We start from the raw sequence: 16,989 nt of genomic DNA, 5'->3' as shown, positions 1-16,989 counted from the left end.
CCCACCCACCTACCACCCATCCACTGTCCCTCCATTCATCCATCCATCCATTGACTCATCCACGTGCCCACCCACCCACCATCCATCTACCAACTCATCCACGTGCCCATCCACCCACTCACCTGCCATGCATCCAGCCATCCACCCGCTTGTCTACACACCCACCCACCCACCACACATCCACATGCCTGCCTATCACCCACCACCCACCCACTGTCCATCCATTCATCCATCCATCCACCCACTCATCCACATGCCCACCTACCCACCATCCATCCATTCATCCATCCACCCACCCACCCACCCACTCACCCACTTGTCTACATGCACACCCACCCACCACCCATCCACTGTCCATCCATTCATCCATCCATCCACCAACTCATCCATGAACCCACTCACCTACCTACCATCCTTTCATCCATCTGTACACATATCCATCCAGTAATTCCAAAGAACCAGCTTGTGCCAGGCCTTGTGCTGGGTGCTTGGAACCCTGAGATGGATGTGATACTGCCCCTGACCTCCAGGAGCTCTCGGTTAAGTGCAGGAGTTGCTCCTAACTAAGGGTAGGAAGTGGTGAGGTGTGGGAGTGTCCTGGCTCCTCTGACCCTCCTGCTGTCTCATGATCATCTCTCCCAGGGATGGGCCTCAACAAGCAGAAATGTCAAACTCAGAGAAACCACAAATATCTCAGAAACCTGAGACTTCATAGGAGGAAAAGAGGCCAAAGGACAGTGGCCTGGCCTTTGAATGGTCCTGCTGGGGGCCAGGTTCAAATCTGTCTCTGTCATTACCGAGCTGTGTGACTTTAGGCAAGTCTCTGTGCCAGGAATTCCCTCTCTATATAGGGAAAAGGTTATAACTCATGTGCCAGCTCAACTGGTTGTGGCTATAAGGAGGTAGTATCTGGGAATTTTTCTGTGACTATGTCCAGACTTGGGAGAAAAGGATGCAGTGATTGATTTTTTTTTAAAGATTTTATTTATTTGTTTGAGAGAGAGAATGAGATAGAGAGAGCATGAGAGGGGGGAGGGTCAGAGGGAGAAGCAGACTCCCTGCTGAGCAGGGAGCCCGATGCGGGCCTCGATCCCGAGACTCCAGGATCATGACCCGAGCCGAAGGCAGTCGCTTAACCAACTGAGCCACCCAGGCGCCCCGCAGTGATTGATTTGTGACGTCTGCATTGGATTGGTTATAGCTGTGAGAAGCAGCAGGCTCAGACTAGAGGGAAGGAGTGCTGAGATCGATTAGTGATGTCTGCCATGAGTGTGGTATTATGAATCAGTAGTGCACTTACCATGGATTTGCCCTCCATGGACTGGTTAATTCCCAAGAGTCCTGCCAGCATCCTTGATCTAGGATTCTGAGCTTTGGAATCTGGTGATGGAATATCGGCCTTTGTGCCATCGCTCTTCAAAGCTACCTCTGTCACTTTCCTGCCCCAGAGTTCAAACAGAAAGAAGAGTGTACAATCCGTGGCCGGAGCTTGATCCAGATCAGCATCCAGGAGGACCCCTGGAACCTCCCCAACTCCATCAAGACCCTGGTGGACAACATTCAGAGATACGTGGAAGGTGAGTTGGGCAGGGAAGGATGTTTTGTGGCCTTCAGCTCTTAATGTGGAATGTAGAAGGATCAGGAATGGGTCTGTCTCCATGTCCCATGTCTGTCCATGCCTAGGGGAACAGGAAGAGCGGGTGCCCCTTTCTCAGCTGAGTGTCCTGGCCTGGGCATGGCCCTGGGCCTGGGATGCACTTGACCTGGGAACTGCTGATCCTGGGTGCCTGGGGCTTCCTTGCAGTCAGGAGGCTGAGAAGGCTGAACTGGTTTCCTTCTCCGGCTCCGAAATTGTCGATTTAATTCAATTCCTTATATTTGTTATTAAGGTCACAAGCTGGGGGCCCACAGGTAGGTTTGGATGCTATCGCATTAAAAAATGTGAATCCACTGCCAGCACTTACAATCTAAGATGTCACGTAAAAATCTAGGTTTCTGGGGGCTCCTGGGGGGCTCAGTCTGTTAAGCATCTGACTCTTGGCTTTGGCTCAGATCATGAGCTCAGGGTCATGAGATTGAGTCCTGCGTCGGGCTCTGCACTGAGCATGGAGCCTGCTTGGGATTCCTTCTCTCCCTCTGCCCCCACACCCACTCACACTCTTGCTCTCTCTCTCTCTCAAAAAAAAAAAAAAAAAAATTAGATTTCTGGCTGCTCTCGAACAGTCAGAAGATCTGGCAGATTATAGGCCTGTAGTCCCACATTCATACTCGGCTAGAGAGGAGGGGCCGAGGGTGCCTTCCAGTGTCCCACACTCCCCAGCCCTCCCTGCGGCCTGGTGTCCGCTTTATGCTTGCAACGTGACCTCTTGGGTCCTTGGCAGTGTTTGAGCCCTGGCCTCCTGGGTCGGAGGGACCCTAGGGCAGCAGGAGGTGCTAGGCCTCAGGGCCATCCCCCCAGGAAGAGCAGCCTCTGAGTTGAAAGTCTGTGTTGGCCCCAGGCTGTCCCGTTTTCCAAACTACAGTCAGTTAAGAGTGTGGACTCTGGAGCCAGATTGCCGAATCTCAGCTCTCCCATGCTGGGCTGCATGGTCTTGGCAAGTTCTTTGGCCTCTGTGCCTCAGTGCCTTCATGTGTAAAATGGGCTCATAGGGCTACCGTGCTCCCATGTTGTTGCGGGAATTAAATACCACTGCGGTAAAGCACTGCGTTGGGCGCCGAGGCCGTTGGGAAGTGGTGCCTCTGTAGGCGCTCTTGCTACCATGGCAGCCCGCGCCTCAGGCCTCTCCGGGACAGAATGGCTCCCAAGAGGCCAACTCTGAAGGCCTTTCCGACTTTTCTCGTAAGCCACCTCTGGGCCCAGGAGCGAGGATGTGAGGCCTGAGCTTTGTCCATGTGTGCGCAGGGCCATGACTGCGTAGCACGTGCACAAGTACCCGAGGGCACGCCTGAGTATATGTCCACGTGTGTGTGCCCACGCGCGTGTGCGAGGCTCCTGGGCTCCGGCCCGCAAGTTGGAGGGGCTGGCTTCAGCGTCTTTTTGGTGGGCACATGGAAACAGATGCGGCTGACAAGTTGAGGTTCCATCCCCTGGACGTCTGGGGTTTCTGGAATTCACCCAGTATGCAGCGGAAGCTTCCTTAGCACAGCGGTGTGCGTGTGTGTGTGTGTGTGTGTGTGTGTGTGTGTGTGTCGGTGGGCTTCGCCACAGGGGTTCCAAGCCCCTGGGCCGTGGGGAGGACCTGGCTCCATGGTACCTTTTTTTTTTTTTTTAATTCTATTTATTTATTTGAGAGAGAGAGAGAGCGCAGAGCACAAGCTGGAGGCACAGGGCAGAGGGAGAGAGAAGAGAAGCAGACTCCCTGCTGAGCGGGGAACCCCACGCGGGGCTCGATCCCAGGACCCCAAGATCACGACCTGAGCTGAAGGCAGACACTTAACCACCTGAGGTGCATCCCTCCACCGCACCTTTTGCTGGCTCCTCTCAGCCCATCTTTTCTCTGCCTTCTCCTTCCAGATGGGAAGAACCAGCTGCTCCTGGCCTTGCTGAAATGCACAGGTGAGGCCTTTGAAGGGGCAGTGTCTGTGATTGGCACACGCCAGTGTGTCCAGGAGAGGCCGTCCTGGCGGGGGCTCTCTTGATTGCAGTCCAGGGAGACCTCTTCTGCCGGCCAAGGTCGACCTTCCCATGGTCATTGGGGCCCGCACGGGGGAAAGTAACATCATGGCCTCTAGCCCCTCTAAGAACTGCTTAGACCTCACTTCTTCCTCTTGTGTCCAAGGGACAAGTCTCAGGGCCCTGGAGCCAGGAGCCTTGTCTCTTGCCATCTTCTGGGCCTGGGTGGATCTTGATGGGGGCATGGGATAGAGGGTGATGAGTAGGGAGGCTCCTTGCCTGTAGCGCCGTCAGCCCCAGCCTGGGACTCCCTGCCCAGCAGACAGTGGGGAAGAAGAAAGGGCTGATGGTGGGCTGGGCGTCGGGGAGGGGAGGGGGCTGGAGGGGTTCTCTGTTCCTCCCTTCTTTCCAGAAAGTCTCAGCCAAGGGGCAGCTACAATAGGATCTAGGTCAAAATCGGTCACTGAAAACCAGTTGGCAGAAGCCAGTCATCAAAAATAATCTTTTCCAGAAGACCCTGTACAACTGATGGATTGAAATTGTCCAGTTCTGCAAACCGTGTCTAGAGTAGGGGCAAGGAAATTGGGCGGGGGAGGGGAGGTGGGGGAAGGAAGAAGGTCGATTTCTGAGAAACAGAGAAAAGGGTAAAGTGCATTTCTTGAAATGTGGAGCTTGGCAGACATGCTTGGTGTCATTGTCATTCTCTGTCAAGGCCGAGAAATCCCCTAACACATGGAGTAACAGCTGAGGGTAAGGGTTTCGGGGAAAGCCTTAGGAGAATGAAAAAGATTTTTTTTGTTGTTGTTTTTTTGACTAAGGCAGATGGATCGTTGAGAGAATTGAGTCTTTTGGCAAATTGGCTTGTTTTCAGAGAACTGAATTTTGCGAAGTTGGCTTTTGTTGGCTGGGATGAATTACCTTCTGGCAGGCAGGCCGCTGAGGGGTGGTCTGGTGGGGGGTGGGTTCGGGGAGGGGCGGTGGGAGGGGAGCCTGCGGCCGGCACAGGAGCGCCCAGCCCAGCGGGGCCCCTCCCTGGCCTCTCCCCAGACCCCGAGCTGCAGCTGCGGAGGGACAGCATCTTCTGCCAGGCCCTGGTGGCCGCCGTGTGCACCTTCTCCGAGCAGCTCCTGGCGGCCCTCAGCTGCCGCTACAACAACGACGGCGAGTACGAGGCCAGCAGCCGGGACGCCAGCCGCAAGTGGCTGGAGCAGGTGACGGCCACCGGCGTTCTCCTGCACTGCCAGTCCTTGCTGTCGCCGGCTGCCGTGGTGAGTGAGGGAGGCAGGAGGCGCCTCCCCGGGACGCGGTACGGGAGGGCCCTTGCTTGCTCACTTGGGCTCTCACTCACCTCGTCACTCAGTCGGCATTTACTGAGCGCCGACTGTATGCCACTGTTACAGGCACGGGGAATCCTGCAGTGAATAAAACAGTGTCCTTGTAGTCAGGAGCCGTGTATCCGTGTGGGGTGTGTGTGTGTGTGTGTGTGTGTGTGTGTGGTATGTGGTGTGTGTGTGTGTGTGTGTGGCGCGCGGGGCAGACATAAATAAGGAAAATACATGGTCTAGACCAGTCGTTCTCAGCCAGGAGCCGGATATCCGTGTGTGTGTGTGTGGTGTGTGTGTGTGTGGTGTGTGTGATTGTGTGTGTGGTATGTGGTGTGTGTGTGGTGTGTGTGTGTGTGGTGTGTGTGTGTGGCGCACGGAGCAGACATAAATAAGGAAAATACATGGTATAGACCAGTGGTTCTCAGCCAAGAGCCGTATATCCGTGTGTGTGTGTGTGTGGCGTGCGGAGCAGACATAAATAAGGAAAATACATGGTATAGACCAGTGGTTCTCAGCCAGGAGCCGGATATCCGTGTGTGTGTGGTATGTGGTGTGTGTGTGTGGCGCGCGGGGCAGACATAAATAAGGAAAATACATGGTATAGACCAGTGGTTCTCAGCCAGGAGCCGTATATCCGTGTGTGTGTGTGTGTGTGTGTGTGTGTGTGTGTGGCGTGCGGAGCAGACATAAATAAGGAAAATACGTGGTATAGACCAGTGGTTCTCAGCCAGGAGCCGGATATCCGTGTGTGTGTGGTATGTGGTGTGTGTGTGTGGTGTGTGTGATCGGGTATGTGGTGTGTGTGTGTGTGTGTGTGTGTGTGTGTGTGTGTGTGTGTGTGTGTGTGGCGTGCGGAGCAGACATAAATAAGGAAAATACATGGTCTAGACCAGTGGTTCTCAGCCAGGAGCCGGATATCCGTGTGTGTGTGTGTGTGTGTGTGTGTGTGTGTGTGTGTGTGTGTGTGTGTGTGTGTGTGTGGCGTGCGGAGCAGACATAAATAAGGAAAATACATGGTATAGACCAGTGGTTCTCAGCCAAGAGCCGTATATCCGTGTGTGTGTGTGTGTGTGTGTGTGTGTGTGGCGCGGGGCAGACATAAATAAGGAAAACACATGGTATAGACCAGTGGTTCTCAGCCAGGGCAGTCTTACCTCCTAGGAGGCACTTCACGATGTCTGGAGATATTTGAGGTGATCACAACTGAGGGCAGAGGTGGATACCGCTGGTGTCTGGTGTAAGAGGCTGGGGATGCTGCTTCCCCAGTGGATAATTCTCTGGCCCCAAATGTCAATAGTGCCACATTTGAGAAGCCCTTATATAGAGTGGTAAAGGCTAAGGAGAGAAACAGGGAAGGGGGCAGGAAGGTCTGAGGTGGCAGCAGTTGAAAGTTTTGATAAGGGGGACAGTGAGCCCTCACTGAGAAGGTGACATCTGACTGAAGAACCGCAGGGAGGGAGGGAGCCATGAGGACATTGGGGAAGAAACTTCCAGGCAGCAAGAACAGCAGGTGCAAAGGCCCTGAGGCAGGCACTTGCATGCGGTGTCTGAGAAACAAGGTGCCCAGTGTGGCTGGAGCAGAGTGAACCAGGAGACAGAGGGTGGAGGAGGCGAGTCCTAAGATTTATCTGCCTTACTTTGTGCATGGTCTTGCAGGCTGTGGTGGGGATGTTGGCTGTTACTCTGTGTGGTGGTGAGCCCTGGGAGGGTTTTGAGTAGAGGAGGGAACAGGGTCTGACTTCTCCACTTACTGAATCACCCATGCTGCTGGGTGGGGACGAGACTATAGAAGGGTAAGAGTGGACACTGGGAGGTTGGAGAGCAGACCTCTGTAGTAATCAGGCAAATAGCATCTCACTTAATCCTCATAGTAGCCCTGAGGTGGGTGCTTTACCGCCCACATTTCAAGGATGAGAACCTTGAGGCCCAGGGAGTCAGGTTTGAACGCTGCGAGTCTGACTCCGGGCCTGGTAACTCCCAGAGTGCCCTGCTTTCTCTGCGTCTCCTCTTTTATCTTTGACTGCCCTGTCCCTCCACCCTCAGGGCTCAGAATCAGGGTGGGTTCCTCTGCCAGCCCCGGGGAGGCAGAGCCAAGGCATCAGCCTTTGGGGGTGCCGGTCCCCCAGAAATGCAGCCCGCAGTGACACTTGTCTATGCTGTTTGCTCCTCCACCCCGCCTGCCCTTTGCTGGAGCTCCCCCACCTCTGTGGCTCTGAGCCTCCCAGACACTGTCCCAGGCCCCACCGGAAGCCCCCCACGCGGCGGGCGGGTTGGGAAAGTGTGGCCGTGGTGCGCCCTCTGCTGGCCAGTGTTGCAAGCGGCTGTCTGCCGGGCGGCAGATCCGCGGAAAGCTCTCCTGGAGGCCTGGAAAAGGCAGCTGGAACACCCAGCCCTTACTGTGCTCTTCTCAGATGAGGACGTGGGGCCTAGTGCATTAATTCATCAGCCCCCATGGTGTGCCAGACCCTGAGCTGAGTGCTGTGGGTCTGAGGCGCACTTTCTAGCCCAGAAAGCGGCCTGAGAAGAGGGGGTGGGGGAGGGAGTGGGGATGGAAACAAGGTGAGTTCTGCAGAAGATGGAGAAGCGGCTGAGTTTCTTCAGGTTCAGTGGTCAGAGCCGGCTTCTCTGAGGATGGGACATTTGAGCTGAGACCAGGGTAACCAGACAGCCGGCAGGGTGAATGGTTTGAGGAAGAGTATGCTGGGCAGACAGGGAACAGTGTGTGCAAAGGCTCTGAGCAGAGCCCAATGTGGCCAGAGGGGAGCAGGCTGGGGGGTTTGGGGGATCAGGTTGGCCGCGTCTGTAGGGCTTGTGACTATTCTAGGAGCAGAGGGGGAGGACTCAGAGGCTTTGAGGCAGGTGAGTGATAGAATTCAAACTAAGTTCTTGGAAGATAACTTGCAGTCACAGGGGACCTAGGCCCAGTAGCCCTGCTCTCCCTGCATCTCCGGGGTTTTCCCTGTCTGCCCCTTGCTCAGGGGCAAGGGTGGCAGGAGGAGACCCGCAGAGAGGCAGTTGTGGTCCTTGTCCTGGGTGGTGAGGAGGGTGGGAGAGATTGGTGGGTCAGGGGAAGGTTTTGGTGGCTGAGCCAGCAGGACTCAGGTGATGGTCAGTATAGGGTGAGGGGAGAGAGATGCTGAGAAGTCCTTAAAGGTTTGGGGCTTGGGCACTGGGGCCGATGCCGGTGCGCTTTGCTGCAGTGGGCTTATTGGAGGAAGGTGTGTTAGGTTTGAAATGGCTAAGATGGATTGGTGCACATTAGAACAGACATGGGTTCTGACCTTGGGAGGTACAGCATAATCCAAGAGCAAATGGGATTTCACATCCAGCCCTGGACAGCTCAGCGTGGGACCTTGTGCCTGGTGGGCCCACAGCCTGGTGTGTTGACTAGAGTCGAATCACAGAAGCTTGAAGTAAAATCCCCAGTTAGGGATGGCATCTGAGACTTCTCCACCCTGTCTTCCTCCTGCAGAAGGAGGAACGGACCATGCTGGAGGACATCTGGGTGACCCTGTCAGAGCTGGACAATGTCACCTTTTCCTTTAAGCAGCTGGATGAGAACTACGTGGCGAGTGAGTGATTCTTACCACCCCTACCGTGAGAGTTGAGAGTTGGTGTTCTGGGCCACCTTGCCACCAGGCCAGCTGCCGAAGGTTAAGCTGGGATCTAGCACTTTCAAACCTCTTGCTCCCAACATGAGTCTCAAAACTGAACCTTGGGGCACATATGGAAAAGAGGGGTTTCTTTTTGAATAAATTCAGCCATCTCCAAAAGTTCTTAGGAAGGATTAAGAGCCAATTCCCAATTCTTATTAGAATTCTACCCTAGAGATGTCTTTCTTTAGAGTAAAGACTTAAGATTTCCTAAGGGTTTATACCATAATTTTCTTCCTTTCTTTTTCTCTCTAACCTTTTACCTGCCTGCACACTCACCCATCCATCCATCCATTCATTCATCCATCTGCCCCATCTACTTATCCATTCATTCACTCATCCATCCACATGTCCACCCATCCATCCCTCCACCCATCCAATCCATCCATCCGTCCATCCATCCATCCACCCACCCATCCAATCCATCCGTCCGTCCATCCATCCATTCATCCATCCATCCATCCCATCCACCTGTCTGTCCATCCATCCATCCATCCGTCTGTCTGTCCGTCCATCCATCCATAAACCAATTTCCACTTCCTTGGGGGTAGTATCATCCTGTTCAGAATGCACTGACTAGAGTCTAGAGGGACAACAGGTGTCTTCTCAGGGACCAATTGGAATTGATCGACAGTGGCTGCCTATCTATAGGCAGAGTTGGGCTCAGGGGCAACTAGTGACTGGTTAGTGGTTTTTGCTGTGGGTGTAGGATGGGGTGTGCGTGCTGTAATTCTGCCATGCCTGCCACAAGCTCTTATGGGTGTAAATAAGCTGAGGTCCTATTCGAGGACAGCTTTGGCCAGGTAGAGGCCCTGGGCTCTCAGGTGAGGCGTACAAAGAATGTGGTGAAGCTCTGAAGACACTGACAACTCCGCAGTGGGGCAGAATCAGTGCCAGGTCTAAGAATGAAGTAGTGGAAACTAGGACCTATGGAAGGAGGTGAAAAGTCAGAGGCTGCTCTCCTGAGTGTGGGAGGACAGGGCTGTCCGAGGCTAGCCCTGGCGGGCGGGAGGACGGGGCTGTCGGAGGCTAGCCCTGGCAGGCGAGAGGGCAGGGATGGCTGACCAGTGCTCTGAGGTGGGCAGACAGGGAGGTCCTGGGATGCCTTTCTGGAGGTCTGAAGGCAGGTGTGAAGCTGGCCTAGTGAAGAGGGGGCAGGGCTCCTCTCGGGCCCACGTGGTGAGCCACCCTGCCCCGCCATGTCCTCCCACAGACACCAACATCTTCTACCACATTGAGGGCAGCCGGCAGGCGCTGAAGGTCGTCTTCTACCTCGACAGCTACCACTTCTCGAAGCTGCCCTCCCGCTTAGAGGGCGGGGCCAGCCTGAGGCTGCACACCGTGCTCTTCACGAAAGGTGAGCTGGGGGTTGCTGAGTGGGGCCCGCTGGGGATGCCTGCAGCCTCTGAGCACACTGGGACCCAAACACCTGCGCTCCCTCTTCCTTCATAGCTCTGGAGAATGAGGAGGGGCCGCCTCCTCCAGGCAGCCAGGCTGTGGAAGATTTGCAGCAGGAGATCAACGCCCAGTCCCTGGAGAAGGTTCAGCAGTATTACCGCAAACTCAGGTAACTGCCTGGGCTGCATGTTGGGGACAGGAGTCTGGACACTGCCGTGGAAGGGCGGATATTAGCGTGTGTGCTAGTGGGCCAGGCCCTCTGTGTACACCGGCTCTTCAGATCCTCCCAGCAGTCACAGTAGGCCATTCTAACCCACTTTACAGATGAGAGAACTAAGGCCCCGAGAGCCACACCCAGCTTGCCCAAGGTCACACAGATAAGACAGTGGCTGAGCTGAGCTTTGAACAGGGTCTGGTTTGCTTCAAAGCAGATTTTTCCAGTTGAGAGGAGCTGCCTATTTGATTCCGTGTGGGAGTGGGAGCTGGGGCAGGGGCCCTGGGATTCTTGAACCTGGGGGTAAGGGAGGAAGGGGGGGTGGTCCCCAGGGCCTTGGCCCTGCTGAGAAGAGAACCCCCCAGAGAGAAGTGGAGAGCAGGGGCCACCTCTGCCAGAAGGAAGCTTCAGGCCTGGGGAGGCAGCTCCCACTACCACCACTCAGCCCAGCTCCTTCCTGCTCTGCCTCACCTTCTTTCCCTGTGGAAGAGGTAGGCTGAAAATCAGTTCAGGGTTTTGGGGTGTGTAAGAGCTTTACTGTCTTGGGGCCCAGCTTTACCCTTTGGAAATGGGAGAATGGTGCTTTCATTAGTTTGTTCAGGGAAAATATTCAGCTGCATTATTAAAACTGGTGTCTCTCTGGATTGACTGATGCCATCAATCAGTCCTGTGCCATTTGTCAAGTATTTTAAATATTGCCTCTGACAGCATTCATTCATCCACCCTTCCTTTATTCAGCGCACGTTAAGCGAGAGCTTTTGTGTGTCAGGCTCTGTTCTGGATGCTCTGGAGTCAGCAGTGGCCAAACAGAGCCTCTTGTTCATGGAGTACAGATTCTAGAGCGGCAGTTGCCCTGCTTTGTCGATAAAGTTTTATTAGCACCCAGCCACATTCACTCGTGTACGTGCTGTCTGTGGCTGCTTTCGTGCTAGCGCAGCAGAGCTGAGTAGCATCTTGATGGAGACAGTCCGGTCCGTTAAATATTTACTGTTCGACCCTTTACAGAAAAAATTTGGCCGAGCCCTATTTTTGGGGGTGGGGGGGATGAGCAATAAGCCAGTAGACACAGAGCACTGTACCGTGTCAAGTGGTAACAAGTGCTCCGAGCAGAGATTCAGTAGGACAAGGGGATAGACAATGGGGAGGTCGGGTGCTGATTCTGACGGCAGGCAGGGAGAGGTGGCATCCGAGGAGAGCCTGTGGGGGGCTGCCCAGGAGCCCCCTTGTCATCCCCCTCCCCCCCACTGTTGGAGGAATAGGGGCCCCCCTCCCACCTCCCGCTGTTGGAGGAATAGGGGGCTGTGGACAGGGAGAGTAGTGCAAGGTGCCCTCAGGGAGAGTCATTGGAGGAGCAGAGGGGCAGCGGCTGCAGTGGGGCGGTGGCCCCACCCTCACCCCATCTTTCTCTCTCAGGGCATTTTACCTGGAACGGTCTAACCTGCCCACGGACGCCAGCACCACGGCGGTGAAGATAGACCAGGTGCGCGCCGCCTTCCCTCACCGCGCCGTGGAGCTTGGGCAGAGCTGGGGGCTGTTGGGGTCAAGATGCAGCAGATGGGGCCCGGGGTCCCACCGCAGCCAGAATCCTGGCAGAGGAGCCCCTGAGGCCTCTGGAGTCCCTTCTTCAGGAATATCCTCCCTGGGAGAACCGCTTCCCCATTTGAGGAAATCCCAGCTTCTTCCCCACTGGCTTTGGAATTCCTGTGATGGCTTTGTCCCCGCTGGTTCCTGCTCACCTGCACCTTCCTGCTCCCCCTCGTTTACCCGTGCGTGTCTCTGAAGCAGGCCCACACCAGATGTGGCCACATGGCGTTCTTTTTGTTTGATTGGAATTTGTTGCCTACGTTTGAAAATCAAAAGCTTTCCACTGGAATGGAGGCTTCTCGCTTTCCTGGAGAAGCGGAGGGATCTGGCTGTCCAGGGCCCACGTCCCCATGTGGCACCCTTGGCTTTCCAGGGGTGTGTGCTCCAGGCCTTCACCGCCTGCCCAGGCTCAGGCAGTCCTTGAATTTGACCGTGCTTTGGGGGTACCGGCCTTGGGGCTGGAGGCTGGGGGCTCCCAGAGAGGTGGCGGGCGCTCTGGGGGTTTGTAGTGTGGATGGCAGAATGGTAAGATGACACAGAAAGAATTGGCAGACTACCATTTAATGCCTGCGCAGGGGACTGAGAAAAGCTGGAGGCACCGAGGGCGGGGTGGGGGGGTGCTCTTCCCAGGAAGGTACTGTTTGGAGAGGGCAGGAGGGGGCACTTCTTTCAGGCTTAGCTGGGGGCACACCTGGGGCAGGCGCAAGGTCAGGCCTGAAATACAGCGTAAACACTGGATACCAGCTTGTGGGCCAGTGGGGAGCCGCAGATGGCCCCTGAGCGGGGGTCATGGAAGGTTAACTGGGTGGTAACCGTGGGAGGGGTGAGCCGGGGGGACAGCTGCAGTAACAGCTGGACGGGAGGGAGCCGATGGGGAGGAAGGCCGGGTGGGGGCCTCCTGCAAGCGTCCCGGTGTGTGTGCGCCTTGCAGCTGATACGCCCCATCAACGCCCTGGACGAGCTCTGTCGCCTCATGAAGTCCTTCGTCCACCCCAAAGCTGGCGCCAGTGGGAGCTTGGGCGCCGGCCTCATCCCCATCTCCTCTGAGCTCTGCTACCGCCTGGGCGCTTGCCAGATGGCCATGTGTGGCACGGGCATGCAGAGGTGAGCCGTGGTGACGTCCGGGGAGGAGGCGGCTGGACGGGCTCCGGGAGGTTTGCAGGCCCAGGACGAGGAGGCGGGGGCCGGGTTTGAATCCCGGTTCTGCCACTGCCTGTGGAGCCCAGTTGCGGCCTCGGCCCTCTCTCGGCCTCCATTTGGGAAGTGGGACTGCAGTAGGGGGTCCCAGGCGGCCCGTGGAACTCTCCGGCTCCCTGACTCTGGGGTTGGTGTGAATGAGAGTCTGTGCGGTGTGGTTCTGCTTGACTGGCCACCGTGAGCTCACCCCTCTCCACTGGGGCAGAACTGGCCTCCGTGCCCCACTGGACGCCCTCCTGCTCTGCCCTTTGTCCCTGCTGCTTGTCCCAGGGGCGGGGGGTAGAAGTCACCTTCTGTGATTGGCCTCCCCTGACTTCCCTGAGGGTCACAGAGTGATTCTGTGGCTGAGACTTGAATCCAAGAGGTCTGGCTACAGAGCCCATGTTCTAGAATTGTTCAGAACGGGTGGGAGTGGTGACTAGATGTGTCCGTGTCCAGCCCTGTTGACAAGTTGTGAGGCATTAGGGGAGTCACTTCATTTATTCCTTCAATAAAAATACTTACCAAGCACCTCTTCCGAGCTGGCCCACTGGGAATATCAGAAGAAAACAGGCGAAGGAAAGCTCCTGGTGCATGGTGCTGATGTATTAGAGGGTGGGCCAGAGTAGAGCAGTAAAATGCCTACTGGGTGCAGGGGAGTGCTGGCTGCCAGGAGGAAGGCTGGGCAGGGGTCGGGGGTGGACAGGAGGGAAAGGGGGTAGTGGGGGGGCTCTCAGGGAGAAGACGCCTGAGGGGGAGAGGGCATGTCCAGCAGTTATCTGAGGGCAGGAAGGGCAGTTCTCAGGGGGGAGAGGGCAGGCCATGAGGCCCGCCCCACGGCGACGGTCCCTCCCGCCCTTCCCCTGCAGGAGTACCCTGAGTGTCTCCCTGGAGCAGGCGGCCATCTTGGCTCGGAGCCACGGGCTGCTGCCCAAGTGCATCATGCAGGCCACGGACATCATGCGGAAGCAGGTGAGGCAGCCCCCATCCACCGGGGCCTCTCCAGGGCCTTGTGGGCTGAGGGCATGGTGGGTTCTCAGTCAGGGTGGGATGAAGGGCTGTGTGGATGGTCTGGGTGTCACCAGCCCGATTTGGACCTTCTCCCCACCTGGTGGGGCCCCGGATTTCAGCTTCTGGGGCCTCCGGTTATTCCCCTCGCCCCACCCACCTGCATCGACACGCTTCCTCCCTGAACTCGGGGCAGAGGCAGGTCCCGGGCCTCATGGTTCTTTCGTCCTAGGGCCCCAGGGTGGAGATTCTGGCAAAAAACCTCCGAGTCAAGGATCAGATGCCCCAGGGTGCACCGCGGTGAGTGGCTGCTCTCCCCCCACCCCTGAGAAGACCAGGACCTGGGCTTGGCATGAAACTCCCGGCCTCACGCCAGGCAGCCCCCCCTCCCCGCCACTGTGGTGTTCCTATGGGGCTTCACGTCTCGTTTATGGGGACCCACTTTGGGGAGTGACGAATACCACTCCAGGCACTGTTCATATTTCTTTACCAAACAACCACCCTGTGAGCATTCTCTCCAGGTGGCCGGTGGGGACACTGAGGCACAGAGAGGTTAAGTGTCTTGTCCCAGGTCATACAGCTAATAGATGGCAGAGCTGGGATTCTGCAGCCAGGCGGTGGGCGCCCAGGGGCCGAGCTCCCGATGGCTGCACTGCCTTACTTCTCTGTCCTGCCCCTGTCCCCGCAGCAGCCTCCTGGCTGGGCCCCCTGCTGTCCTCCTGCCCACAGCAGAGCTGTCAAGTCTCTCCTGCTTGAGACCCATGTGGTGGCTCCTTCTTCCTTGCAGATGAAGCTCAGAATCTTGCCACTGCAGACGTTAGGGAAGCTGGGGCTGTTCGTGGGGTGCCGGAGAGGTCCCCAAGATCTGTTAAGTGGAAAAGAACTCCAGGGGCTGAGCGCTGTGTCTCGTCTGTCTTTAAGTGTGGAAAAATGCAGCCCCCCACAACCTACACATACACCTCCACACACGTATCTTAACAGCCAAACACGCATGTTCAGATGCGTCTATATTGATAAACCCACTGCCAGTCTGGAGGGGGCCAGACAGCTGGGGGAAAGCATGTGCAGCCTGGATGTGTTTCACCGTGCATCTTTTTATACCTATTGAGTTTTGTTTTCTGGGCAGGGATTATGTGTTCAAAAAAATGGCCTGCCTGGCCATTCCTCATCGTCTTCACCTCTGTCCGCCAGGCTCTACCGTCTCTGCCAGCCGCCGGTGGATGGAGACCTCTGAACGTGGAGATACAGCTGCCCGGTGCTCGGCTGCATCCTCTGGAGCTGGGGTTTGGGAGGGCAAAGGGGGCCATGCTGGCCCTCTGCAGAGCTGGCCAAGGCTTCTTCCTGCTCTGGGACCTGCCAGCCTTCCCCATCCCCTCCTGTGAAGACAAAGCGGTGCCCCCACGCTCGGAGGGGCTGGCCGATTGGCCCTGGGCTGACCCATTCTCCACACTTTGGCCAAAAGCCCGAGAGGTGCTGGGGACCCGCAGAGCTAGCTGATGGGTGCAGCCAGGACCTGGGCTCCTGCCCACAAGTCCCCGGGACACGGGAGAAGTCACGGGCGCTGGAGCTGGAGGCCTGCAGACCCAGCTGCCTCAGGATGGCTCAACCTGCACTTTTGAAACCCCTGGTTTCCTTCTAAGTCTACATTCCAGGCGACACACATGTCTCCTCCCCCTCCTCACCTTAGCTTCCAGTTCACCCCTAGCCCTGTACTAACATGCTCGGTGGACTCGGAAAAGCCGGGCCTTTGCCAGGAAAGACAGAGGGACAGGGCACACCACCTGTCACCAAGAGGAAACTCGAAAGCCACACCAGCTTCCGACATGACTGCCATCAGAACTTGAGCCATCAGCCCTGGTCACGAGATTTGCTCCGACTTTATTTATATGGCGTGAAATCTCTATGGTTTATTTTGGGGTTTTTATGTTGTTGGTGTTGTCGAGATTTTTTTTTTCCCCCCCTCTGGGTTGTGTGATTATATATTTGACATTTTAAATTTCAAAGAAAGGTATATTGTCTAACAGGGGACCAACATAAGGTAGCATTGACGACTTCCCACTTCTACTAAAAAAGAGAGAAAAACTAAATTATTGAAAATTCAAAAAATGTCAGTATTTCATTTTTTTTTTTTAATATTAGGGTCTTAAGGTATCACTTACAGGTATTGACTGATTCCTTTTCCCACCCACCTCAGTTCCCCAGCAGTCGGTGTTAGCATGAATGACTCTGCTCTCTTTGGATGCCAGGCCACAAGGGTTGGAGTGGCAGCTGGACCAGGGCTGGGGGCTGGAGGGGGTGGAACCACCCACCTGAGACGCTGCCCCACACAGGTGTCTGTCCTGTGGGGCGGAGGGCCACTTGGAAACGCAGGGTGGTGGCTTCTGTAACTTATTTTTTTAATGTTAGCCCAGAGCAGGGCATTTAGGATTTCACAGGAAGCCAGCCTGCCCACCTCCTGGGCACAGGGACCCGCACTGGGATCTCCTCAGCACTCCGTCCCCTCTAGCTTCCGTATGCCCGCAGGGAAGCATCCTAGCTGAGGTAGCAGGGAGGGGATGTCTTTCTATGCTTGTCTGGTGACTGAGGTCAGGAGTGGGTTCCCCACTGCCCCTGAGGCTTGAAGCCCCACCAGCATCTTGGCCCCCTGGGCCTCCAGAGGCCAACCATCCCTCTCCTGCCACTGTGGCCTAGGTTGCAAGAGGTGGGCTTGTTGCTGGACACAGGTGACACGGATACAAATGAAGATGTGCTTTAGTCCCCCGGTGGGAGATGGAGAGGAGCCCCCGAGGGCAAGGGCCTTGTGCACTGGTTTACTTTAAAATGTACAGATCTTCTCATTAAATTCATGATAGATTTTTTATTACTATTATTAAAAGTCAGTTTATAATATAAAGATCCTGATCTGTGGAGGGTTCCTTTGGGGGCAGCCCCCAGCGGGGCGGCCAGCGACACGGGTGGAGTGAGCTCCTGCTCTGAAGGCCGCCCGGGGACAGGGACGGTTCCCTTCGATGCTGTCCT

At 56.0% G+C, this 16,989-nt stretch overlaps 1 protein-coding gene across 2 annotated transcripts in view; it reads left to right on the top strand.

Annotated features, from left to right (window-relative positions):
* The window catches only part of PREX1 (phosphatidylinositol-3,4,5-trisphosphate dependent Rac exchange factor 1), a 176,894-nt gene extending 160,817 nt beyond the window's left edge, over positions 1–16,077 (top strand). For both annotated transcript variants that reach the window (XM_027621888.2, XM_027621889.2), the window contains exons 30-40: positions 1,449–1,577; positions 3,515–3,556; positions 4,661–4,881; positions 8,411–8,510; positions 9,805–9,948; positions 10,044–10,158; positions 11,617–11,683; positions 12,719–12,891; positions 13,833–13,935; positions 14,204–14,271; positions 15,163–16,077. In XM_027621888.2, the coding sequence (XP_027477689.1) occupies positions 1,449–1,577; positions 3,515–3,556; positions 4,661–4,881; positions 8,411–8,510; positions 9,805–9,948; positions 10,044–10,158; positions 11,617–11,683; positions 12,719–12,891; positions 13,833–13,935; positions 14,204–14,271; positions 15,163–15,205 (1,205 nt within the window). In that variant the 3' untranslated portion in view covers positions 15,206–16,077. The remainder of the gene's footprint in view (positions 1–1,448; positions 1,578–3,514; positions 3,557–4,660; positions 4,882–8,410; positions 8,511–9,804; positions 9,949–10,043; positions 10,159–11,616; positions 11,684–12,718; positions 12,892–13,832; positions 13,936–14,203; positions 14,272–15,162) is intronic.
* The last annotated feature ends 912 nt before the right edge of the window (positions 16,078–16,989 follow it).

This window comes from Zalophus californianus, chromosome 8, assembly GCF_009762305.2.
Source record: "Zalophus californianus isolate mZalCal1 chromosome 8, mZalCal1.pri.v2, whole genome shotgun sequence".
NCBI lineage: Eukaryota > Metazoa > Chordata > Mammalia > Carnivora > Otariidae > Zalophus > Zalophus californianus.
This window is presented reverse-complemented; position numbering and strand designations above follow the sequence as displayed.